The 27,168-nt window shown below is 38.9% G+C and overlaps 2 protein-coding genes across 3 annotated transcripts; one reads left to right on the plus strand and one right to left on the minus strand.

The window, feature by feature from the left end:
- Positions 1 to 1,677: 1,677 nt before the first annotated feature.
- LOC133999707 (E3 ubiquitin-protein ligase TRIM39-like) lies at positions 1,678 to 3,312 on the minus strand. Its single transcript, XM_062438980.1, has one exon. The coding sequence runs from the start codon at positions 3,310 to 3,312 to the stop codon at positions 1,678 to 1,680; it is 1,635 nt and encodes a 544-aa protein (XP_062294964.1).
- Positions 3,313 to 7,798: 4,486 nt separating this feature from the next.
- Positions 7,799 to 24,436, plus strand: LOC134000004 (actin-related protein 2-B). Of its 2 annotated transcripts, XR_009927394.1 has the most exons (10): positions 7,823 to 7,899; positions 12,744 to 12,854; positions 13,056 to 13,271; positions 13,390 to 13,462; positions 14,727 to 14,863; positions 15,650 to 15,799; positions 15,890 to 16,035; positions 17,857 to 17,989; positions 19,689 to 23,784; positions 23,816 to 24,436. XR_009927394.1 is itself a non-coding variant. In XM_062439320.1 (9 exons), the coding sequence occupies exons 1-9, from the start codon at positions 7,852 to 7,854 to the stop codon at positions 19,857 to 19,859; spliced, it is 1,185 nt and encodes a 394-aa protein (XP_062295304.1). In that variant the 5' UTR covers positions 7,799 to 7,851; the 3' UTR covers positions 19,860 to 24,436. The 2 variants fall into 2 exon arrangements, 1 of the variants encoding a protein (XP_062295304.1); XM_062439320.1 differs by having other exon boundaries at positions 7,799 to 7,899; positions 19,689 to 24,436.
- The last annotated feature ends 2,732 nt before the right edge of the window (positions 24,437 to 27,168 follow it).

A 27,168-nucleotide genomic window follows, 5' to 3' on the forward strand; every position in this document is an offset into this window, starting at 1 on the left:
TAGTTTGGAATGATGTGACACTACTGGAGACACAATTTTTTTTATCAGAAAGATTTAGAGTTTCTTCAACCACAATTGTCATTTAAAAGTACAAAAAAATCACAACTATTACACATACTATTATGTATATGTGAGTTATTTGGATTTTTAGAAAGTTGATCCACATAAGGTGTTTGTAATAATGGACCCAGTGGAGACCTTAGCGGATCAATATTACATACATAATCAATGTTTTTGCACCACTCAGCAGCCAACCAATCAGATACAACCAATCAAGATAAAGATGTATAAAGAATAAAGCAAGAACCACATGACTGATAATCTGAAAATATAATACAATTTATTTTACCCATGAATGTATATATTTGATGTAAAGGTAGGACCACGTTATTTTTGTGCACATCCCAGGTTGTACATTTTGTGTTTTAAGTAGTAAATAAATGATTAACTTCATTTAAATCACGAAGATAAAACAAATCAAGTGCAGCTGAATTTAACAATAAAAAATCAAGTAGTGCAAACATACAGTAAGTAGGAATTCATCTACAGTATTTTCTCCATGAAATAAAACAATTTCTCTTACAAAAGCCATAAAAAGAGCCATAAAAAGATGAACTTGTCCCTATATTTATTGTAAATGTATGTACAGCTGTACGCATATAAAACTAAGCAAATCTCACTTTAGAAAAATTAAAACAAAAGCTATTTTCTCAAACAGGCTGAGAAAAGGTCTTTCAGGAAAACACATTTTTGTGGCAAATGGTAGCGGGTTAATAGGAATTAGTTAATTATCAATACGGTTACATCTATACATTGTTGGGTCGACAATTCTCAATAGTCATGCTTTCTCTCGGAGTGTGTTTATAATGTGTCTTCTCCTCTGTAGGTGTCTATGTGTGTGTCTCAATGTAAACATATAGTGACTATATCCACATCGTTTGACTCCACCAGATGTGGGTATCCTCCCAAGATAACAGCCCTTGACAGGCATCACAAGACATTTGACCTCAACCTACATGCCAGTGATCCTCATAATTATAATTAGGTGTCAATAGATGTGCTTCTTGCAAATATACCATTGAAAGGATAGTTAACAGTAACTGGAACACCTAGAAAGAGCAAATAAGGAACCTAACAATTCCAATTACTTTAATCATGCCATTGCAGAACCATGGTTATGTATACTGGCTCACTGCTTGGCTTACTAAAATATTGAAAATGAAGCAATCACTGATACCATACATGTGTACCTTCTCTGCTGTCAAAATGTAAATGTTACCTGCCTGTCTTATCAATATAACATGAGCTACAGTTCAAGGAGTGAGAGCATTAACTGAATATGCTAATTGGAAAAAATATATATATATATTCTAGTCTGGGTTCACAAACTGTGTTATGGATATCGAAGTTATAATGACTCAACAAGTTTGGAGCAAAGTTACTGAAACAGAACTGTAGATAACTGATATAATGTAAATGGCCTGAATTGTATTGACTGTGGAACTGGGGATCTGGACAAAAACTACTGGGAATTTTCACACAAATCCTGTCATAAAATTACTTCCTGTTTTGACTTGGGAAGGGGAAATGTTTAAACACAAGCTCAATCTGAGTCCACACCCATGTTTGTTATATTGTGCAATGCTGAATCTCTTTTTAGAAAAGTCATCAGTCTACTTAGTGATTGAGTTGAGATATAATCAGAGGGTTGGAGTTTTTACCATCATCATTAAGGCCAGGACTGAAGTATGGGTATAGTTTCTCAGTGAAGGAGCAGCCAGTAAAGGAGTAGATCAGAGCTGCAGCATCTACGTCACAAAAGGAGACCAGACCCTCCTCATAATCTACAAACACCCCCACCTTCTGAGGACGAGACTTCAGAGAAAGATTGACCAAAGGGTCATCAAGAGCTTTGTGCTCATTTTTGTTCCTTAAACATATAGTCCAGAAACCATCTTCAGGACTCAGAGTGAGTCCTTTCCTGTTGATCGACTCTCTGGCCACTCCTAAATCCCAGCCAGTCTTCTCTTTAACCTGAACCTCAAAGTAAAATCTGCCTGAAGACAAACTCTGCTTTCCTAACACACTCACACAATAAGAAAATCTCTCTGGGTTGTCTGGGAGATTCTTCTTCTTCACATCACCACAGTAAACTTGTTTCCCATCATCAGACAAGATGACTCCAGGATGTGCTGTATCAGGATCAAGAGTCACATCCACTGCATACTGCTGGACCCTCTTCAGCTCAGCCTCAATCAGCTTCTTCATCTGTTTACTGAGCGTCTCCTCCAGCTGAACCACAGCTTTCACCACAGTCCCCTCATATGATGGACGGACGCTGAGTTCTGTCCAGTCTTTGGTGGGTGGAGCAGCTTTCAGGGACGGGAAGTTTTGGAGGAGGTGGAGGTGGTCTTCAGAGTGTGAGAGCTTCTCCACCTCAGAGCTTCTCTTCTTCAGCTCAGAGATTTCCTGTTCCAGCTCTTTGATGAAGTCTTCAGCCTGTTTCTCTGTTGTTCTTTGCTTCTCTTCAATCGTCTCAATGAACTTATTCAGGCTTCTCTCAACAGACTCCTTCAGAGTGGTGAAGACCTGAACACCTTCTGCTTTCTCTCTGTCTGCAGCTTCCTCACTGAGGTCAACTGAGTGTTTGATCTCTTCAATCTTCAGTCGTCTCTTCTGGATCATCTCCTGAATTTCAGCCTCTGTCTTCCCCAGCTCTGCCTTCTTTCCTTCATATTCTTCTTTCAGAGGAACAAAGTCATGTGTCTTGTGGTCTAAAACAGAGCAGAGCATGCAGACACATGTCTGGTCGGTCTTACAGAACAGCTCCAGAGGTTTATCGTGCTTCATACACATCCTGTCTTCCAGGTTCTTCACAGGGACGATCAGCTGATGTCTTTTCAGACCTAAAGCTGTCAGATGAGGCTCCAGGTGAGTCTCACAGTAGGAGGTCAGACACACCAGACAGGACTTCAGGGCCTTCAGTTTGGTTCCAGTACAGACGTCACAGGGAACTTCTCCTGGTTTGGCAGCTTGTTGCTCTGAGCTGCTGCTGCTGGCTTTCTGTTGAGCTTCCTGTCTGAACTGAGAAACCATCTCAGAGATGAAAGTGTTGATGTGAAGTTCAGGTCTTGTGTAGAAAACCTTTTTACACATTGGACACAGGTACTGGTCATTACTGTTCCAGTGTTCATTGATGCAGTTTTTGCAGAAGTTGTGTCCACATGATGTGGTGACTGGATCAGTGAACACATCCAGACAGATGGAGCACAGAAACTGATCTTCAGATCTCAGACAGCTGGCAGCAGACATATCTGCATAATGAGAGACAAGGGGAAAGAGTGAAAAAAAGCATAATACAATGTTTTGGGGCTGCATTGCTGCGTCTGCACAAGGTGCCTTGAATCTGTGCAGGGTATAATGAAATCTCAAGACTACTGACGCATTCTGGAGAGAAATGTATTGCCCAGTGTCAGAAAGCTCCATCTCAGTTGCAGGCCACAGATTTTCAACAGGATAATGACCCAAAACACACACCTAAAAGCTCCCAAGAATGGCTTAGAACAAAACATTGGTCTATTCTGAAGTGGCCTTCTATGAGCCCTGATCTGAATACTATTGAACATCTATGGAAAGAGCTGAAACATGCAGTCTGGAGACGGTACCCTTCAAACCTGAGACAACTGGAGCCGTGTGCTCAGGAAGAATGAGCCAAACTACCTGCAGACAGGTGCAGAAGTCTCATTAAGGGCTACAGAAATCGCTTGTTTGCAGTGATTCCCTCTAAAGGTTGTGCAACAAAATATTAGGTTAAAGGTCCCCTCATTTTTTTTCCCATGTCATTTTCACTTGCCTTATTATTTAAATGTTTTTGTTAAATCAAAAATCAAAAACAATGTCTGAATTTTATTTAATATGGAATAAACAATGATGGATGCCAATGTCAAGTTATTTCAGAGAAAATTGTAGGTTCTTCTATTTTCATGGAAGGATACCAACACATTTGCCCATGTCTGTACCAGTATAAAAGATACAACTACTTAAGCCATTGGACACTATGTCTGTAATTTATCTTATTGGATAAGACTCAACATTTTTTAGCATGTATCATTTTATTTGTCTCCCCATATATCCCGAAAGGTCCTTATGATAAAAAATGTCTGTTATTCCTGCTACTTCTTGTTTTGTGCCCCATAACAACATTATGTCTACAGCCTTGTATTTAATGTATTGATATTTTAAAATGGTTCAACTTTAATTGATTTGTTATATCTTGACAATTCCAAATCTATCACCATTACGGGAATACCAAGACTTATTTTATGTTTGCCCATTATTACATGATTGTACCTGAGACTATCTTTTTAAGTCATTATAAATACAGAACGATTACACCATTATTAATATACTATTTAACATATTAAATAAGGTTTAGTGCACTGTTAAAAAAAAGTCATTTGACAAGTGTCACCATGAAATCTTTCTGCTCTCTTGTCATGGTCCTTTCACAGTCCAGTCTGGCCTCATTGCATTTTCTGGGTTTTGGTTGTCTGTCTGCTCTGTGTGTCCCTCCTGTGTTCCTGTACTCCTCCCCAGCCTGCTTTAACCTCCCGAACTGGAACAGTCCCCTTTATTCCCCCGTTAGTCCTGTCTATATTTAAGTCCAGTTTTTAGCTCAGTCTTTTTCAGGAATTATCGGTTCTCTTCCTGAACTACAATCCAACTTTTAGTAGAGAGAGTAAAGAGCTACAGATACACAGTAAATATCAGCTGTACTCACCAGTGTTTGAGAGAGGCTGCTGTGTTGTTGATAAAAAATTGATGAACTTTGACTTTTTTCTTTCAGACAGAAACAGAGAGACCAGTCCTGACTGCAGCTCTACTGTCACTCTGACAGACTTTTAGTTTGGCCTGTCTTCATAATGTTGCTCCGCCTGTTTTTGTTGGGGAGGTTTGTTGGACTATTTCAGGTTTTTACATCATTATAGTGACATGGTTTAGACACAACATGAATTTTAATATTTACTGAGCAAAGCACCAAACACATCTGACTATTGTGACTTTTTTTCTACTCTTTTTTTAAATAGCAAATCACAGAACAAACATTTTTTTAAATAAGATTGGTTCATGCAATACAAGCATATATTAGTGACGATTGCAAGGTAAGGCCAATAGCAGTGTCATCATCGGTCGAAGTTCAGTTTGGCTTCATTATAGTCTGGTCAGTTTTATTTGATCAAACCAACAGCTCTTTGTGTTTTGCCAAAACCATATTTTGGCTTCCTTGGCTGTGACTCGTGACTAAACCTTGTGGCAAAAACACAAAAACAGGAAGCGAGCCTTTGTTTTTTTTTGTTTTTTTGGTTGTTGTTTTTTTTAGAGTTTAACATGTTCTCATGATTATTAAAGGCACATCATTTGATTCAGATATAACAAAGAGCAGCTGCACCATCATAATTCAGGATTGGATGGAAACCCTTCAAAGGAATTGAAAGTTATTTTAATACAAGTAATCTCAACTCACTTCCAGTCATCAGTTTTTTTCAGCGCTGTCAGGCTCACGTGTCAACAGATCCATCTCCATGACAACTGAGCAAATGTCATTCACCAATGAGGATGGTATGATAGGTTGGAGGCTTTATTTGTGGATTTGAAGAAGTGAATGTTACTGGGGTTTTTTAGGGTTTTTTATATAAACCTCCCATCAGCTACTGTTTGCACTTTTTTCAACATATACTTTCCCTTTTTTTCTGTTTTTGAGGAACAAACAATGCATGCTGTATTTTACGATGGAGTATTAGGGCCAGGCAAAAAAAAAAGAAATGAAATCAACTTACTGCAGAGGCTTGACCACAGTACCGCAGGATCAAACCAAGTTAGTAGAGCGACTGTCTGCCAGCAGCTGGAGTTTGAAGGTCTTTGGAGTGTGAAAGTGGTGCAACTGTATTTGTAACTGATAAATGTATCATATCAATAACCTAAAGCCTATTCATTCTCCTCTTTTCTTTTTTTTGTGCCTGTTTTTTTTTTCTTGTGCCGGACTTCTTCCTCTTTTTTTTCTTCTTGTGCCTGGCTTTTTTTTCTTTTCTTTTTTTTGCCTGGCCCTAATACTCCGTCGTAGTATTTTGCCATTTTCATATTTTTTTACTGAGTCTTCTCTTGCAGGCTGCTTCCATATTAAACTATCTTCCAAACAGATGAATATAAATATCTCTGTATCTAATGCAGCTTAAAAAGCCTCTGTAGCCACTAACAGCCTTCATTAGTGTACCAATGAGGGTTGTTAGTGCCACAGTGGAGGCTAAAGGCCTTACACTGTGGTGCTTGTGGTTTAAGGCTCAACTTTTATATCAACATTTATATTCTATATCTCTATTATGGGTGGAAAACAATTATTTTGGTGGTATTTAATGATTTGTTTATTTCAGACAACTTAGACTTCAATGTTAGTGTGATGCTGACGGACCAAAACTGAGCCAGATGGATCATGAATGTTGGACTTTATTGGTCTCACAAGGAGGTCAGAAACATGACTCCAAATGTCTGCTGGATGTGTAAATAGGCAACTATAACTACACAATTTTTCAAGTGTGTTTTAAAAAAACAATTAGTAATCATTCCTCCTGTTCATACTGACTAGATCTCCTTCAAATGTCCTTTCAATGTAAAGTGATGGAGGACAGTATCCACAGTGTGTCCACACAGTCATTTAAATTTAAATTAATTTTGATGCTTCTATTCACATGATGTGTATCTAATGAAGTACTCAGTTGGTATCAGTATCACTTTAAGGTACTTGGATTGGTACTGGTATCATAATTTTTTTAACGATACCCAGCCCTACTTGAGACAGTAGACAATAGGTCTACATATGGGCTACTGGGTGCCTTACTTTCCTATCCATCTATCTATCTATCTATCTATCTATCTATCTATCTATCTATCTATCTATCTATCTATCTATCTATCTATCTATCTATCTATCTATCTATCTATCTATCTATCTATCTATCTATCTATCTATCTATCTATCTATCTATCTATCTATCCATCCATCCATCCATCCATCCATCCATCCATCCATCCATCCCTCCCTCCCTCCCTCCATCCATCCATCCATCCATCCATCCATCCATCCATCCATCCATCCATCCATCCATCCATCCATCCATCCATCCATCCATCCATCCATCCATCCATCCATCCATCTATCTATCTATCTATCTATCTATCTATCTATCTATCTATCTATCTATCTATCTATCTATCTATCTATCTATCTATCTATCTATCTATCTATCTATCTATCTATCTATCTATCTATCTATCTATCTATCTATCTATCCATCTATCTATCCATCCATCCATCCATCCATCCTTCTATCTATCCATCCATCCATCCATCCATCCATCCATCCATCTATCTATCTATCTATCTATCTATCTATCTATCTATCTATCTATCTATCTATCTATCTATCTATCTATCTATCTATCTATCTATCTATCTATCTATCTATCTATCTATCTATCTATCTATCTATCTATCTATCTATCTATCTATCTATCTATCTATCTATCTATCTATCTAATCCTCGATACTAATAAATGGATTTAATCTTCAGTCCACACTCTGGAGCAGTAGATGGCGCTAATGGGCATAATGTGCTGGCTGACAATCACCATTAAATAACCACGAAGAAGAGATTCAACTTTTATTCAGAAGGACTCAGAGCAGAAGCGGAAGTTGTGTTGCTTCCTGTGTGTTAGTTAACTTGACATTAGATTGCAGGCAGGAGGAAGCTGCTTCTGCTGCTGTTGCTGCTGCTGTTGTTTCAGGGATATTAAAACATGGACAGTCAAGGGAGGAAAGTCGTGGTTTGTGACAATGGAACCGGGGTAAGTTTCCCAACAGACTGAGTGGTTTAAATCTCAATGCATGTCTCTGTCAGGTGGCGCAGTTTGATCAGAAACTGGAAACAGGAAGTGCTAATGCTTTAGCTCGGCTGGGCTGGGTTGAGAGAGGAATGTGTCTGTCAGCTGGATTCGTCTCATCCAGCTGTTAGATTCATTTCATTCAGCAGCTGGATTCATCTCATCCAGCTGTTAGATTCATCTCATTCAGCAGCTGGATTCATCTCATTCAGCAGCTGGATTTACGTCATTTAACAGCTGGATTCAGCAGCTGGATTCATGTCAGCCAGCTGATTCAGGTGTGAGTCTGGCTGCAGGTGTTACGGCTGAATTGGTGACCGTGTTATTTGGTGACTCTCACACATTTCAACAGAGGTGAATGAGTCTTCTGAACACAGTGTAACTTACAATAATGGCTTGATGCTTTAGATATTAAACACAGATTAGTATGAATATAAAGGATTCAACTACAAAGGCTTTTTTTAGGAGACGTCACCAGTTAACACGGTCACCAGTTCAACCATAACACCCTTTATGTTCATCCTGCTGTGGTTCAGTCAGGAATGTCTCCAATAAACATTTCACTGCAGAATCAGGTTTATTTAGGTAGATTAGGGTAGTGTAATGTGGGACATTGACTATAATGTGGACATTAACTTTTTCTATTCAGTTATTCTAAAGCTATAACTAGAATATGCAAACTGTGTAAATGATATGGTTTAACTTTACACATGTCAACATACAGGCTACTATCTGATGCAGAAAGCAAAAACAACATGTAGGCCGACAATATTAAATGACCAAATATGGGTATGCACATTTCAGATAATCTGCTTTGTATAAATCAAATTATTTCTAAGCCTAAAAGAAATAATGTCCCAGATTATAAAATCTACTAATTCTGAAATGATTTGACACAAGGAGAATTAATATATGTGCCATTTTCCTTTTGAGTACAATATCTAAAAATTGTCGTCTGATTTAACAAGGAAACATCTCAGGGGTTTCATAATGATATAAGGTGTTGATATAATGTATTGGATTCATATTTAAATATGGTGAACAAGTCTGAATAGCAAAAAGTGTCCCATATTATCCTAATCCACCCTATGAACTTTTTAAATAAAATCCAGTGTAACATTATGATAAGACAAAAATTTGCTCCGGTTCACTGATCAATAATACAAACACAACCCTAAACGTGGCCACATTGGAAAGTTAGTTTATTTAGTAATTCAAGTTTAAAGATAAAACTGAGCTGATTGTGAATGAAGACGCTGAAGTTAGTTTCTGATTAATTCTTAAGGGAAAAGTTGAGGTGAAAGTTAAGGGGAAACATAAATAATGGTATTTATAGCGTTTTATTAATCACTTAAACGTTAAATGTCCCAGATAAAAGCTTTATTTTTGTGAAAGAGAAAAGAGCAATTTTACGTTCTTGTTTTCAGTGACATAATTTCAAAGTTTAGGAATGTTTTATTTTACTTTTGAAAGCAGAACAAAAAAGGGCAATTTCACTGCTTTTCACCCATCCAGACCACAACAGAGCATATCCACATTAAACACACCACAATAGCCTCGTTCTGCATTAGAAAGATCGTCAAGGGCCAACCGTGAAAGAGACGAAAACACTGTATATGTAGTCTATTATGTACAATATATAATATAGTTTGGAACAATCTACTCAAAATTGATCCAAATCATTAGTTTTACTCAGACTTCCTGCACTTATTATGGGTTAATTATACAGTTTTTTTATTGTTCTGCACTTTTATAACAGGGAAACTCTAAAGATCCTTTAAACATCTAAGTATACTGATCTGGATTTGCATATAAATATTGGTGAAATCAAATTTTCACAAATCTGAAACTGTGATTAAATGAATCTCTGGAGTCTTGATGTTAATCTAGGATAGTGTTTAGTGGTCTGGATGGAGGCCAACACTGTGAAATTGCCCTTTTTCTTCTGTTCTCATTTGCAAAATAATGTTAAAACAGAGTTAAGACTTTTTGTTAAGATGTCTAATACTTTATCATCAGTGTAAGTGGTGAAAAAAAGCAGAGAATCAGCTGTTAAATATCATTATTAACATTTCCCCTTAACTACGAATGAGAAACTAACTTCAGTCACAGCTAAAGCTCCGGCAGCTTCATGTCTTCGGTTTTATTCCTTAAATATTCCCAACATGAAGCAAACCAGACACTGACTGTAAGGATAAAGTAGAGACAGAGTTAAAATAAAAGCCTTTAATTATTATTATTATCTTTTATTATTGTTTTCAGTGTGTGCAGCAGCCCCGCCCTCCATCAACCGTACTTCACTTCATTTCCTCTTAAACATGTAGAAACACACTTTGCACTAATTGTAAAGTTGTCGCATGTTTATATCAGCTTATATCAACTTATATCAGTTTATATATAATCTTATATTTGTGATAACTGTTGAAGGATTTTCGCTTAAAGTGCAGCAGTGCGCAGACTCGAGTCGTTTTATTGCGGAAGTTGAAGCATTTCTTCCATGTAAGGAAAGCGTGCTGCAGCTTTCTGCTGTTTGAATGGTCATCATTTCAAATCTGCCTGCACCCGTTTATAAAGCAGCAGAGTACAGGAAGTCTGCATGAATGAACACACACTGAGACTCGATCCTGTGTCACATAAACACTTAAAACTAATGCAAAAGTTTCATTTGATTTAATAGTTTTAAGATGTTTTGTTGTTCAGTCTGCAGGAAGTGATGAGTAGAGTTACTCACACAGAGACTGGAGGCATATGTTCAGTTTTTAGGTGTTAGTTAGATACAGTTAGGCTCATAACCTTTAACACTAAATACTCTTAACATCATATAAACAACTTTAACCAGAGATGGAAGAAATAAAAGTACCAATACAGACACGTACAAATACTGCATTACAAGAAACCCTACTATAGTAAAAGTACTGCAGTATTATAGTGATGTAGTATGCAGTATTACAGTAAAAGTACTGCAGTATTATGAGCGATGTAGTATGCAGTATTACAGTAAAAGTACTGCAGTATTATGAGTGATGTAGTATGCAGTATTACAGTAAAAGTACTGCAGTATTATGAGTGATGTAGTATGCAGTATTACAGTAAAAGTACTGCAGTATTATGAGTGATGTAGTATGCAGTATTACAGTAAAAGTACTACAGTATTACGAGCGATGTAGTATGCAGTATTACAGTAAAAGTACTGCAGTATTATAGTGATGTAGTATGCAGTATTACAGTAAAAGTACTGCAGTATTATAGTGATGTAGTATGCAGTATTACAGTAAAAGTACTGCAGTATTATAGTGATGTAGTATGCAGTATTACAGTAAAAGTACTGCAGTATTATGAGTGATGTAGTATGCAGTATTACAGTAAAGTACTGCAGTATTATGATGATGTAGTATGCAGTATTACAGTAAAAGTACTGCAGTATTATAGTGATGTAGTATGCAGTATTACAGTAAAAGTACTGCAGTATTATGAGTGATGTAGTATGCAGTATTACAGTAAAAGTACTGCAGTATTATGAGTGATGTAGTATGCAGTATTACAGTAAAAGTACTGCAGTATTATAGTGATGTAGTATGCAGTATTACAGTAAAAGTACTGCAGTATTATGAGTGATGTAGTATGCAGTATTACAGTAAAAGTACTGCAGTATTATAGTGATGTAGTATGCAGTATTACAGTAAAAGTACTGCAGTATTATAGTGATGTAGTATGCAGTATTACAGTAAAAGTACTGCAGTATTATGAGTGATGTAGTATGCAGTATTACAGTAAAAGTACTGCAGTATTATAGTGATGTAGTATGCAGTATTACAGTAAAAGTACTGCAGTATTATGAGTGATGTAGTATGCAGTATTACAGTAAAGTACTGCAGTATTATGAGTGATGTAGTATGCAGTATGACAGTAAAAGTACTGCAGTATTATAGTGATGTAGTATGCAGTATGACAGTAAAAGTACTGCAGTATTATAGTGATATAGTATGCAGTATGACAGTAAAAGTACTGCAGTATTATGAGTGATGTAGTATGCAGTATTACAGTAAAGTACTGCAGTATTATAGTGATGTAGTATGCAGTATTACAGTAAAGTACTGCAGTATTATAGTGATGTAGTATGCAGTATTACAGTAAAAGTACTGCAGTATTATAGTGATGTAGTATGCAGTATTACAGTAAAGTACTGCAGTATTATAGTGATGTAGTATGCAGTATTACAGTAAAAGTACTGCAGTATTATAGTGATGTAGTATGCAGTATTACAGTAAAAGTACTGCAGTATTATGAGTGATGTAGTATGCAGTATTACAGTAAAAGTACTGCAGTATTATAGTGATGTAGTATGCAGTATTACAGTAAAAGTACTGCAGTATTATGAGCGATGTAGTATGCAGTATTACAGTAAAAGTACTGCAGTATTATAGTGATGTAGTATGCAGTATTACAGTAAAAGTAGTGGTTTGGTCCTCTGACTGATATATTATTATTATGACATCATTAGATTATTAATAGTGAAGCATCAGTGTTAGAGCAGCATGTTACTGTTGTAGCTGCTGGAGGTGGAGCTAGTTTACACTACTTTATATACAGTTAGCTAGTTTAGTCCAGTGGTTCCCAACCTAGGGGTGGGGCCCCTCCAAAGGGTCAGCAGATACATGTGAGGGGTGGTGAGATGATTAAATGATGATTTAAAATAATGATTGTCCCGATGATATGAATTTAACTTTTAGTGCATTTAGTTTTCACCATGTTATTGTAAATATTGTAACATTTGTGTTTTTTATGTTTCACTTTCTGTCTCTTCTTAGTTTGTTAAGTGCGGCTATGCAGGCTCCAACTTCCCCGAACACATTTTCCCAGCGCTGGTTGGCCGGCCAATCATCCGCTCCACAGCTAAAGTTGGAAACATTGAAATCAAGGTAAGTCTAACTGCCTGAGACGTTCACGATGTGTTTACAGTCAAACACTGTTATCTAAACATTGGTTCCACTAAAGCTGGTTTCACTGGTTTACTTCCCTCCAGACAAATTTGAGGTAATAATTCGATAAGTCGGCTCTGTTGACAAGCTAGAAACCAGCAGATAAAGCTCTAACTAACATCTACCTTTGACCTCTCACAGGACCTGATGGTGGGAGACGAGGCTAGCGAGCTGCGCTCCATGCTGGAGGTGAACTATCCCATGGAGAACGGCATCGTCAGGAACTGGGATGACATGAAGCACCTGTGGGATTACACCTTCGGCCCCGAGAAGCTCAACATCAACTCACGCGACTGCAAGATCCTTCTGACCGAGCCGCCAATGAACCCGACCAAGAACAGGGAAAAGATCATTGAAGTAGGTGTTTCAGATGCTTTTCTAGTAGTGACAGAAACCCAAGAACATGAATCTATATTGTTCCTTCTTCTTCTTCCTCGTATTCATAAACTGATTCTTTCCTTTTGTCTCCTACCAGGTGATGTTTGAAACGTACCAGTTCACCGGAGTTTACATCGCCATCCAGGCCGTCCTCACTCTCTACGCTCAAGGTACGTTTGTCTTCATGACTCTTATAATTAATCACAGCTGAAGAGAAAAAAGCCTTTCTTACATTCCAAGTTCACACCAGTCATTCCAGCAGCTCCGTTCCTCATCTATAGAGCTTTCTTTTTGACAGTAGCTGCCTTTCTACTGGCGACATTCACCAGGTTGTGGAACTGGCCCTTCATTGTCCAGATGTACATTTAAAAAAAAAGACATCTTAAACAAAGTCGTGTTGCAAAACTCACAGTTCGGGAATGCACCTTTTGGTTGAGGAGTCACAGCTCAGTATGATTTTGCTACTGCAGGGAAACAGAAGTTCTGAAGTCAGCATTTTCTAAACATTGACGTGTGTTTTTATTGTAAGGAACTTAAACTTCTTTCACACACAGTTCCTGGTAAATTACTGGAGCAACCTTTCAGGCATCAGTAGTGATTTTCAGTATTCACACATGCAGCAACATTTCCGTCTTGGACCTTTTCACACATGTATGCCATCACCGTGCTGGGATAGATGCGGTTTAAGGACAGAACAGCAGGTGGCAGTAATGCAACACTTACCACCTTATAACTGAACAGAATAAGAAGGCGAGACTCACAAATATACAGATCAAATTTTAAACTAGGAATGGGTTAGTGTTACTGCATTGCCTGTTTATTTCCTAAAATGTTTATTTTATATTATTTTCATTATGGATTAATTGATTAGTTGTTTTGTTTATAAAATGTCAGAAAATCCATAAAAATATTGATTATTGTTGAAGATGATGTCTTCAACAATAAGACATCATCTTATTGTTATGGAATTTTAGGATTCAATGTTTTGGGCGGCTGTGGCTCAGGAGGTAGAGCGGTTGTCCACCAATTGAAAGATTGGCGGTTGGATTCCCGGCTCCTCCAGTCCACATGTCGATGTGTCCATGGGCAAGACACTTAACCCCAAATTGTATGAATGTGTGTGAATGATTAGGTTCCCTCTGATGAGCAGGTTGGCACCCTGCGTGGTAGCCCCTGTCATCAGTGAATGAATGTGTGTGAATGGGTGAATAAGATGTAATGTAAAAGCTTTGAGTGGTCATAACAACTAGAAAAGCTCTATATAAGTACAATCCTTAATTCAAAGATTTTCAGTTTACTGTCAAAGAGGACTGAAGAAACCAGAAAATATTCACATGTGAAAAACTGGAATGACTCCGGACGATTGATTATCAAAGCAGTTGGCAATAAAATTAAAAAGTAGCATTCAGTGACTTCTCCACTTTTCTGTTGCAGGGCTGCTGACTGGTGTTGTGGTCGACTCCGGCGACGGCGTCACTCACATCTGTCCGGTGTACGAAGGTTTCTCGCTGCCTCACCTGACCCGACGCCTCGACATCGCAGGAAGGGACATCACACGCTACCTCATCAAGGTACCAGCAGCCTCATGCCTCCCTCACTGATACATTACATCTCGCATTTGCTGGTAATGTGGGAAAATATTTGTGAGTGGAGGAATTCGTTGTGACTATGTGACCAAATGTATGTGTATGTATATAATTAAGATGAGATGCCAATAACAGTGTTTTTATTACTTAATAATAACTCAACACCTCCTCCTCCCTTATCTTGAGTTGAAGTGACGGGTTTATGTCAATCAATCAATCAATCTTTATTTGTATAGCACCAAATCACAACAAAGTCATCTCAAGGCACTTTACACATAGAGCAGGTTCTAAACCGAACTCTTCAGGTTTTAATTTAAAGAGACACAACATTCCCACATGAGCAGCACTTGGTGACAGTGGAGAGAAAAAACTCCCTTTTAACAGGAAGAAACCTCAGAACCAGACTCACAGTGGGAGAACATCTGCCTGGAGTAGAGAGAGAGAGGAAGGAGAGGAGAGAGCGAGAGAGAGGAAGAGGAGAGAGGAAGGAGAGAAGAGAGAGGAGAGAGAGGAAGGAGAGAAGGGAGAGGAGAGAGATGAAGGATAGGAGAGAGAAGAGAGAGAGAGAGAGAGGAAGGAGAGGAGAGATAGAGGAGGAGAGAGAGAGAGAGAGAGGAGGAGCGAGGAGCTCAGTGCATCATGAGAGTCCCCCGGCAGTCTAAGCCTATAGCAGCATAAACTAGGAGCTGGCTAACTATAAGCTTCATCACAAAGGAAGGTTTTAAGCCTACTGTTAAACGTATCCATGTCCCTGTGCTGTCTGTCCGTCAGCTGCTTCTGCTGCGAGGTTACGCCTTCAACCACTCCGCTGACTTCGAGACGGTGAGGATGATGAAGGAGAAGCTTTGCTACGTCGGTTACAACATCGAGCAGGAGCAGAAGCTGGCGCTGGAGACGACGGTGCTGGTGGAGTCCTACACGGTCAGCGATGCTCATAAACTCTGTTCCTCTTTAGTTTAACAGGTTTAAGATGTTAAGTGTTTGCTAAATGTTTTGTGTTTGTGTCTTCAGCTCCCGGACGGCAGGGTGATCAAGGTGGGAGGAGAGAGGTTCGAAGCCCCCGAGGCTCTGTTCCAACCTCACCTCATCAATGTGGAGGGGGTTGGCGTGGCCGAGCTGCTCTTCAACACCATCCAGGCTGCAGATATCGACACCAGGTGAGCTGTCAGGAGCTGCTGGGGAAACAGTCCGAGTGGATTATTAAAACTCCTTTCTAGACTTCCGACCCTTCAGAGTGCTTTTACAGTATAAGCCACATTCAACCATTCACACACCCGTTCATACGCAATGTGGGGTTCAGTTTCTTGCCTGAGGAAACTTCAACATGTGGACTGGAGGAACCGGGCATCAAACCACTGATCATCCGATTAGTGGACGACCCGCTTTACCTCCTGAGCCACAGCCGCTTTGATACTTTACAGACTTTAGCAAAGAGAGTAAAACCAACTTCATCGTCAAATAAAATTGATAAACTTTATTTAATTAGACTCCAGGTTCCATTTAAAAGAGACAAACAAACACACACAAAATGAAACTAAGTGAGAAATTTACCACAAATTATAACAGGACAAAAATGAAATATCATGATTTATGACCAAATACCTGTAGGCATGATTGTTAGTGTGTTCATTAAATATTTAATCATCAGTAATGTGGATATAATGATTAAGTGGGTAAAGAAAATGACATCACTTTACTGTAACGCAGCCTTTAAAACCAGGAAAAGACACTTAATATCCAAAATCTAAGATGAAATAAAGTCTCATTTCATGATATTAATATAAAACTTATACATTGCCGAGCCCTAACCACAAATACATACAGTATTCAAATTCTGACATTAAAAAACAACCTGTAAAAAAAAAAAAAAAAAAAAAAAAAACTTTTGCCAATTTGAGACTTTGAGGTGGAGAAAAAACCTATTTTAATGAAGTTACATAAAAAGTTTTTAAAAAATTACATAAAGGTTCTCAGAGGCTGAAATAACACATTTGTGGCTTTGAAAGGTGTTAAAAAAGCACTGAATTCAGTTCCTTTAAAAAAGTAAAAAGTAACTTATAATTAATTTTCAGCCTTATTGTCCCTCCTGGGTTTCCATCCTTCGTTGACATATATAACTATGATAAAAGGTATTAAATTACATATTATGTGATATTCAAAAACGATGTGCATTTTATAGGATTAACGCTGCAGAAATTCCACATGAACAGTTATAAGTTATGCATGTTAAAAGAAAAACAGATTGTCATTCTTTCTTCTTAAAATACGCTTAAACACGGCGCGCAGGTGGTCGAGTGGTTAAAAGCGCATGCCATGTATGCAGCGGACCCTGGTTCGAGTCCCGGCCGGCGGACCTTTCTGCATGTCACATCCCCCGCTCTCTCTCCCGTAATTTCCTGTCTCTCTACTTTCAAATAAAGGCGTCTATGCCAGAGAAAAATCTTTAAAAAAATAAAATTAAAGAAAACGCTTAAACTGAATGTGGAGAAAACCTGAGCAATCCTGAAAAAAGATGACAATGATGATGCACATATTTATATATAACTATAAACTCCACTCCAAACACCAAGGTTCAGTCTTCCCACAGCCAGGCAGAGTTGTATTGATGAGTGATAAAGAAGAGTATAAATCATTCGTCATGGGCGGCTGTGGCTCAGGAGGTAGAGTGGTTGTCCTCCAATTGGAAGATTGGTGGTTCGATTCCCGGCTATCAAGACACTTAACCCCAAATTGCTCCCGTTGCTGTGCCAACGGTGTATGAATGCGAGTGAATGGGTAGCTTCCTCCTGATGTGCAGGTTGGCACCCTGCGTGGTAGCTGCCTGCCATCAGTGTATGAATGTGTGATGAATGGGTGAGTGAGTTGTAGTGTAAAGAGCTTTGAGTGGTCGAAAAGACTAGAGAGGCGCTATATAAGTACAGTCCATTTACCATTCCATCCATTGATCATTTGTTGTTTATTTAATTTTAATTGATCAGATCTGAGTTCTACAAGCACATCGTCCTGTCCGGAGGCTCCACCATGTACCCCGGCCTGCCGTCCCGCCTGGAGCGCGAGATGAAGCAGCTTTACCTGGAGCGAGTCCTGAAGGGAGACGTCGACAAACTATCGGTGAGTACAGAGGGAAAGAAAGTCTGAACTGGAAGCTTAGAAAGAAGACAGAGAGACTAACTTACTACCTCTGGATCTAATTATTAACTTAATGATAAGAGTTACTGAAGTTGTTGTTATATACAGTAGATGTGAAGAGTTTTATCTCAGTAGTTTATTATAGTGAAGATTCATTTGATTATTTTAACTTTCGTGTCGTCCTCCCGGGTCAAATTGACCCCGTCTGTTTTGACTGTTACTTCTTTCCTCCCTTCCTTCCTTCCTCCCTCCTTTCCTTCCCTCCTCCCTCCCTCCCTCCCTCCTACCTTCCTTCCTTCCTCCCTCCTTTCCTTCCCTCCTTCCTCCCTCCCTTCCTTCCTTACTTCCTTCCTTCCTTCCCTCCTTCCTTCTTTCCCCCTCCCTCCTACCTTTCTTCCTCCCTCCTTCCTCCCTCCCTTCCTTCCTTACTTCCTTCCTTCCTTCCCTCCTTCCTTCTTTCCCCCTCCCTCCTACCTTTCTTCCTCCCTCCTTTCGTTCCTTCCTTCCCTCCTTCCACCCTCCCTTATTCCTTCCTTCCTTCCTTCCCTCCTTCCTTCTTTCCTACTTCCCTCCTTCTGTCTTTCTTTCCTCCCGCCTACCTTCCTTCCTTCCTTCCTTCCTTCCTTCCTTCCTTCCTCCTGTCCTTTCCTTCCCTCCTTCCTCCCTCCCTTCCTTCCTTACTTCCTTCCTTCCCTCCTTTCTTCTTCCCCCCTCCCTTCCTTCCTTCCTTCCTTCCTTCCCTCCTTCCCTCCTTCCTTCTTTCCTCCTTCCCTCCTTCTCTCTTTCTTTCCTCCCGCCTACCTAGCTTCCTTCCTTCCTTCCTTCCTCCCTCCTTTCATTCCTTCCTTCCCTCCTTGTAACTTCAGTTTGGAAAGGTGCTATATAAATAAAGTTTATTATTAATGTCACTACCAGCTTTTCTTGTTGTCTTGTGCAGTTACCGTTTTTCACCACCAGATGGCACTAAAGCCACATTATAACTCCTAGAAAGTTCATGCTTAAAGACTTAATAATGCAACAGAAGTGTCATTTCTCCCATTAATACAGAAACACTAATAATCTAATCATCATGTATTAAACTCTTACTGCACCTTTGATGCAGTAGAGATTTATTAAGTGGACATCCAAGATTGTGCTCGGCCTCCTTTGGCTTTATTGCATTAGTTGACTAATAATGTAAAATCATCATCTTTGACTGTGTTGTGTGTGATTTTCAGCTGATTTTAGATATAAAACAGTCACTCCCTTGTCCTTAGTTGTATGTTATTCTGTTAATATTGTATTATGTGAAGCACTTTGTAACTTCGGTTTGTGGCTACGTCTGTGATTTTCGGATCATTTTAGATGCAAACCTTCACTCCTTGTCTTTAGTTTCAGAGCAAGCTCTCTTGTTGTCTTGTGCAGTTAGTAATTCTGCCACCAGAGGGTACTAAAGCCTCAATCTAGCTCTCAGAAAGGCCTCTTATTGTCATGGTTCATGATGACAAGGTAAAAATATAACATCTAATTGTTCCTGAGAGGAAGTCCGCTCTGCTGCTCCTGCCGGGAAATCCACCAACCTGTAATTAAAAGACAATCTACTTCAGTCTATTTTAGGGGTCTCGCTGGGTGGCGGGGGTTTCAACACATTATTATCTCTGTTAACACTCTCTACTCTCTTTCCGCCTCATCTCCACCACAGAAATTCAAGATCAGGATAGAGGACCCCCCTCGGCGTAAACACATGGTGTTCCTGGGCGGCGCCGTGCTGGCCGACATCATGAAGGACAAGGACAACTTCTGGATGACGCGAGAGGAGTACGAGGAGAAAGGGACAAGAGTGCTGGAGAAGCTGGGTGTCACCGTCAGATAAAACACACACACACATACAAAAACACTTCCCAGTCCTCCACAATGTACCTCCATCTACTCCATCACTTGACATCCATGCATCGCTCACCTCGATGTGTCTGGAAGGTCACAATGTGTCTTCAATTCACACACATTATGATAAAAGGGAGGGATAGAAGGAGGGAGGGCAGGGCAGGGAGGGAAAATAGGGATGAAGGATGTGGAGTTTTGGGGGAAAAGAAGTCTCCTGTGAAGGCAGGAAATTAAGAATACAATGTTTTTTTGAGATACATGAGGCATTTAAAGGAAAAGTTTGACATCTTGGCAAACGTATTGTCTTTCTTGCTGAGAGTTAGCAGAGAGGATTCATACCACTCTCACATCTGTGCATTAAATATGAAGCTGGAGCCAGAACATGATAACCTTACCATAAAGATTGGAAACAGGGGGAAACAGCTAATCTGGCTCTGTCCTAAGGTTACAAACATCTGCTTACCTGCACTTTTAAAGATCACTGAAAAACATCCATATTGTATTTGTGTAATTCGTACAAAAGCGTGAAGTATATGTGGTGACTTTGTGCAGGATTTACGTCATTGTGAGGTTGCCGGAAGAAGTAGTCGCTACATAAACCCCCTTAAAACCACAATTTATCACTTTTACACTTAGATTTCATTACGAATGAATCAAACAGGATATAACGTGTTAATTAAAGATCTTTTTGAGGTGCTTTTAGGCTGATTTTATAACCTTTGGACAGAGCTATACTTGATATGTTCAACATGTTTCCAATCTTTATACTAAGCTTAGCTAACTATCTACCGGCTCCAGCTTCAGATATAAGAGTGGTAACAATCTTCTTATCAAACTCTCAGCAAGAAAGCAAACGTTTAGTAAGAAAATAAATAAAAATAAATACATTTCCCAAAGTGTGGCATTAAAAATGGCGGAGTGTTTAAACTTAAAAATGTCCCTTAAGAGACCAATTTACTTTCAATTTGTGTCTGTCGAGCGATTCCTCATAAAGCCAGATTGAACTCTGGTCCGTTTTCGAGATGAAGACGACGACAGTGATTATTATTAGTGATGCATTTGAGTTCGGCTCCAATATGAGACCTCCGCCATGTGAAAAATGTGTCACCTGCTCTGAATAGAATAATCCAGACTGATACTCGCAGTGTGGAGCATTAAAGAGATTAGATATCCGAACAAATAGATCATTACATACTGTGTCTTTTTAAAATACAGGTCATCAAATACCACGTTGCCCTCGCCCCAAATGTCCAGTTTAATGTCTTGAAACCCTTCGTTGAGTCACTGGACTGAAGGTGCAGAAGGGCAGGCAGATATTTTTAACTTGATGTGACTTTTGCTCGAGCTGGGACGTTCATATCTTTCACAAGAGGCTGGAAAGATTGAGAAAACTTTGAAGGAAACTCTAAATTCCTCAGTCTTTTTGTCGTCTTGGCTTCTTCTTGGATTTGTGGTTTGATTTGTGGTGGTAAGCAGGGTTTGGGGTATGGAAACAAGCCCATTTGTATCCTGCTTACAACCTACAAATCATCCATCACACATCAAAGACCGCTTGACGTATAAGGAAACGGTTTTGATTTCTCGACAATTACAAAGCATAAAGTCCATTCCTTAGCGCTGATGAAGGACATCAACTATGCACCAAATTCCTGCGACACTACTTCCCCTGAAATCGGACTTTTGAGCGACTCTGCGTCACGTTAAAAGTACCAACTACCAGATGGTAGGCTTTTTAGTGACCAACAATAGACGAGTGCAATGACTCAAAGAGACTTTACAGAAAAAGAAGAAAGAATTAAAACACAGGAACACATAAAATATCAATAAATGCTTTCCAATAAAGTGTTTAAGACTAAAACTGACTAAGAAAGGTCTCTTCCATTGCAGCCAATACAAACTTTTGTTTGCCAGACGCTAAATGAAGAAATTTACTGTTTTATTTTATTAGTATTACTGTAATAAAGATTGGGGTCACCAATGGCAGCACTGAACACAAGTCGGTGAGTCTTTTCCTTTCAGTGGACGTGACTCCTCGCTCTCTATACTCACGAGAGCGAAGGAATTTAATTTGTCAAAATGAGACGGCCTCGCTCGCTCCAGCATCATTTTCGGGAGATATAGTTATTCATGACTCACAGCACCTCAACTGTCACAGAATATAATTAATATTACAGTAAAACTATTTCCACAACAGGCCGTTTGTTCCCTTTACCGTCCCGTCAGATCAGCTAAACGGGGAGTTGTAGGATAGCACCTGTAGTCCTGTAGTCACTTGCTCACATTTCAGGGATTGAAGCTTCCTCGATGACGGCTGATCTGGATTATTTCCTGGTCACAGATCAGTGGATGGAAGAAGCATGATTAACAGGAAGAAAGCACACAAAAGAAATGCTGCAACATGTTTTTGTTTGTTTTTTCTTGTATCGACGGTAGTAGAAGAAAAACCTTTCTTGGTCAGAGCGAATTTCCAACCATCTGGTCAGCCTGTATTCCTGTAACTCATCATCTGAGTCACTCAATGACAGAAATGTTCTGGGATGTGTAGTACGATGTTCCTGTTTCAGGGTTAGTCATTCCTCTTGTTACTATTTGCAACATGCTTTCAATTCCAGCTTCTTTTTTCACTTTTTGTTTCATTCCTTTCTTGGTTTCTGATTATTGCTTTTGTGCTTTTTGTTTCAGTTGAGACCGGGCTTTGCCTTTTATTATTTGTAGGATTGTTCAGCCGATTTATGATTGCATCATTGCCTGAGTTCACTAAAGGGCCCGAACAGCTGATCTGGGTTCAGTCATTGCTTATAAATCAATTGTAAACTGTTGGTGAACAGATTCATTGGCTGGTCCTGGATCAGATATTAAGGGCAAAATGAAGCATATCCTGTTTTCAGAGGAAATCACCAGAAGGAAATAATCAATATGTTGGTGTTATAAGGAGAAAGGAGGAGTGGACGGTAAAGTCACTGTCAGCTGATGAGGTTTAGTCATGTAAACATTTCTTGAACTTTAAATGATCTCATTGGTTGAGATGAAGCTCAGTAAATGGAACAATTGTAATGTAACCTGAGAGCGAATCTGAAGAAGAGGAGAAAGTTAATATTATGCACTTCAGCTAAATGCTTGGTAAATGTGGTTGTTATAGATAAAGTAGCCTTTTTTATTAACCTCAGAAAGAAGATCCACCAGCCAATCAGGTACAGAGTAATGCTCTTATATGCCATCAGCCGGGGGTTAGTTATAAACTTTAGACTCAGTACTACAGTACTCATGAGCCTCAGCAGCTATTTCTATATAGCAGATACTAACTAGAGCTGTTGGGGTCACTGGGTTGTTGCAATCAAGACCAAAGACTCTCTAACCAGTGAGATCATTCTGGGATGTTTGTGCATATAAATCTTTTAAGGATAAGGCTGGCACTATTTCTCTTCTTGTCAACAAATCTCATGTTTGGATCCAAACCAACAATCAACTGATCTCCGAGTATTTTGTGTGTGTATCCAAAACCTGATGTATCTTATTCCTCTGTGAAGTAGACCTTGGCTGCACTGGATAACATGTTCGAAATTTGGCCACATTAGTTTGTTTAGAAACGGCTCCAAAAACTAATATCAGCGATCATGTTTTCAGTCTCCAGAGAGTAGTTCTGTGTACAGGTTTGCTCGCTTGTTGTGCATATGTGGATTAAAACTTCTTGACTTTGAATTACAGCATACATTTCTCAAAGAACTATAGTAAGAAGTCAAGAGGTCGTGACATGTAGCACAACAAGCTAGTGAACCGCGTTCCTGCACATGCTCAGTAGCGTCTGACTTACACAGAACAACTCTCCAGAGACCGAAAACGTGATCGCTGATATATATTTTGGAGCCGTTTCTAAACAAACGAACGTGACAAAACTCTTCATAATGCAGGAACATGTATCTACAGCACAGAGGGATAATATGTCAGGCTTTGGCTACACACACAATACTTGCTAGTAGATCAGTTAATTGTTGGCTTGGATCCGAACGTGAGATGTGTTGACGGGAAGAAATATCTAGCAAATCACCAGAATGATCCTTCATGATTCACACTTTGAGGCTATTTTGAGCTTTTAAACCGTCTGGAGTTTTTTTTTCCATTTGAATTTGAATTCCACTAATCATCAGTCTCATGGTTTTCTTCCTCATCATGACCAAACTTTCCTCTCCTCCTCCTCCTCCTCCTCCTCTGCTTCTCGGGTCTTGGCTGTACTGAAGATGAATTTGTGGGTTTTGGGGGTTACAGTTGAAGGGGATTTGTGTCGGTTACTGAAATAATATTTGTAATATTAATGAGAATCTGGTGTCAGGAAGTGGAGACCACGTAAAAGCTGGTATTTGTGGTTTCCATCTTGGTGCTTATGTGTATATTGGAGGCACTTGACACACACACATATGAATATAAATGTATAATTTCTTTTGGACAACACAGTCATTAAGTGCCAAGTACAGTTATTCTAGCTGGATCTTATTTTTGGTCGTCCTTTTTATGTTTTTGTTTATAGCATAACTGCCAACCGCTGATTTAAATAAAGCAAAGTGATTTATAGATTGCTGTGTCTTCGTGTCTGTTGTCTTAAATAGTGCTGACATCGTCTTCAGCTGTAGACAGATAGATTTAGAGAGAAGCAGTTCATCTCTTTTGATGTGGTTTCGTGGGTTTCCAGAGACGATAAGGGACAGTGACGGGCGGACAGACAATGTGTCTCACTATGGAGGATGAAACCTGCTGCTTTGGAGGGTCACTGTTGCAAAACCAAACTCTCAACATCGACTGCTTTTGATGTTGGATGGTTTCCGAGGAGCTTATTTAGGAATTCCTACACACTGGGGTCTCTATGGTTACCGAATTCAAACACCACATCGCCTCCATGTGTTGAGGAGGATGCCTTCTCATCCTGAGATGTAGTTCAACAATAACTATTAATGTAAAAAAGAACACGCATAACACTGTTGCCCAAAACTGAAAAACGGTGTCAGATAAGTAATAAGTATTTACATCCTTCGCTTAAAGGTGCAGTTTGTAGAATTTAGTGGCATCCAGTGGAATAGACTTGGCAGAAATGGAATATAATATTCATAAGTATATAATAAGAACGAGCCTTTAAATGAGCCATAAGATGCCACTTAATCCTCTTCAGTAAAAGAAACAATACAACAATGTAAAAACACTAAATGAATGATGTAGTATGCAGTATTACAGTAAAAGTACTGCAGTATTATGAGCGATGTAGTATGCAGTATTACAGTAAAAGTACTGCAGTATTATGAGCGATGTAGTATGCAGTATTGCAGTAAAAGTACTGCAGTATTATGAGCGATGTGGTATGCAGTATTACAGTAAAAGTACTGCAGTATTATGAGCGATGTGGTATGCAGTATTACAGTAAAAGTACTGCAGTATTATGAGCGATGTAGTATGCAGTATTGCAGTAAAAGTACTGCAGTATTATGAGCGATGTGGTATGCAGTATTGCAGTAAAAGTACTGCAGTATTATGAGCGATGTGGTATGCAGTATTACAGTAAAAGTACTGCAGTATTATGAGCGATGTAGTATGCAGTATTGCAGTAAAAGTACTGCAGTATTATGAGCGATGTGGTATGCAGTATTGCAGTAAAAGTACTGCAGTATTATGAGCGATGTGGTATGCAGTATTACAGTAAAAGTACTGCAGTATTATGAGTGATGTAGTATGCAGTATTACAGTAAAAGTACTGCAGTATTATGAGCGATGTAGTATGCAGTATTACAGTAAAAGTACTGCAGTATTATGAGCGATGTAGTATGCAGTATTACAGTAAAAGTACTGCAGTATTATAGTGATGTAGTATGCAGTATTACAGTAAAGTACTGCAGTATTATAGTGATGTAGTATGCAGTATTACAGTAAAAGTACTGCAGTATTATAGTGATGTAGTATGTAGTATTACAGTAAAAGTACTGCAGTATTATGATCGATGTAGTATGCAGTATTACAGTAAAAGTACTGCAGTATTATGAGTGATGTAGTATGCAGTATTACAGTAAAAGTACTGCAGTATTATGAGTGATGTAGTATGCAGTATTACAGTAAAAGTACTGCAGTATTATGAGTGATGTAGTATGCAGTATTACAGTAAAAGTACTGCAGTATTATAGTGATGTAGTATGCAGTATTACAGTAAAAGTAGTGGTTTGGTCCTCTGACTGATATATTATTATTATGACATCATTAGATTATTAATAGTGAAGCATCAGTGTTAGAGCAGCATGTTACTGTTGTAGCTGCTGGAGGTGGAGCTAGTTTACACTACTTTATATACAGTTAGCTAGTTTAGTCCAGTGGTTCCCAACCTAGGGGTGGGGCCCCTCCAAAGGGTCAGCAGATAAATGTGAGGGGTGGTGAGATGATCAGTTATTATTTTATTTTACAGGTTGCATAGTTTCTTACTAATTTCCAGGAAATGTTCCCCATCATTTCCTAAAGGTAGCTGCCATGTAGGGTTATGGATTTTGGTAGGAAAATACAGTTTGTAATAAATAAATATGCTAACATGTAGTTTAATACACAGAATTTACTCACTGAAAAGTAAGTAGTTTTCTGTCACCTGAAGACTTGTTAAGAGTCCAATTTATTTAGATGTGTTGCAAATTAAAAACTATTTGAACCCAAATGTAATGACCAACTCAATCAGCTTAACACTCTAAAAAAAAAAAATTCTTCTAATTTGAACCAATTTGCATCACCCACCTTTCTTCAAATTATCCTTGAAATGAAATAACTGCGAATCACTCGGCTATATTTCCAGGAAATTGGTCTAAAATTAGGGGACATGTAAAATAAAGCATTACTGATGTTTTCCAAATTAATAACCACAAATGAACCCAAATATAATGAGTGGGTACTTACCAACTAAACCAACTGGGTTTCCATCCATTTATACATTTATCCATTTATCCATTTATCCATTTTCCGTCGCTCATGAGTAAGTAAACCCAGACATTCTTCTCACCAGTAACGCCCTCCAGCTCCTCCTGGGGGATCCCAAGCTGTTCCCAGGCCAGGAGAGATATGTAATCCCTCCACTGTGTTCTGAATCAATCTCCTGAAAGTTGGACATGCCCGAAACACCTCCAGAGGGACGATCCGAACCTTGTGCCCAAACCACCTCAGCTGGTCCCTTTCGATGTGAAGTCCTAGATGCTTTAGATGTTGGAGCTCCTCACCAGATCTCTAAAGCTGAGCCTAGATACTCTCTGGAGGAAACTCACTCTTGTTCCACTTTTCTTATAATTTGT

Source organism: Scomber scombrus, chromosome 2 (assembly GCF_963691925.1).
Source record: "Scomber scombrus chromosome 2, fScoSco1.1, whole genome shotgun sequence".
In the NCBI taxonomy this organism is placed as follows: Eukaryota; Metazoa; Chordata; class Actinopteri; order Scombriformes; family Scombridae; genus Scomber; species Scomber scombrus.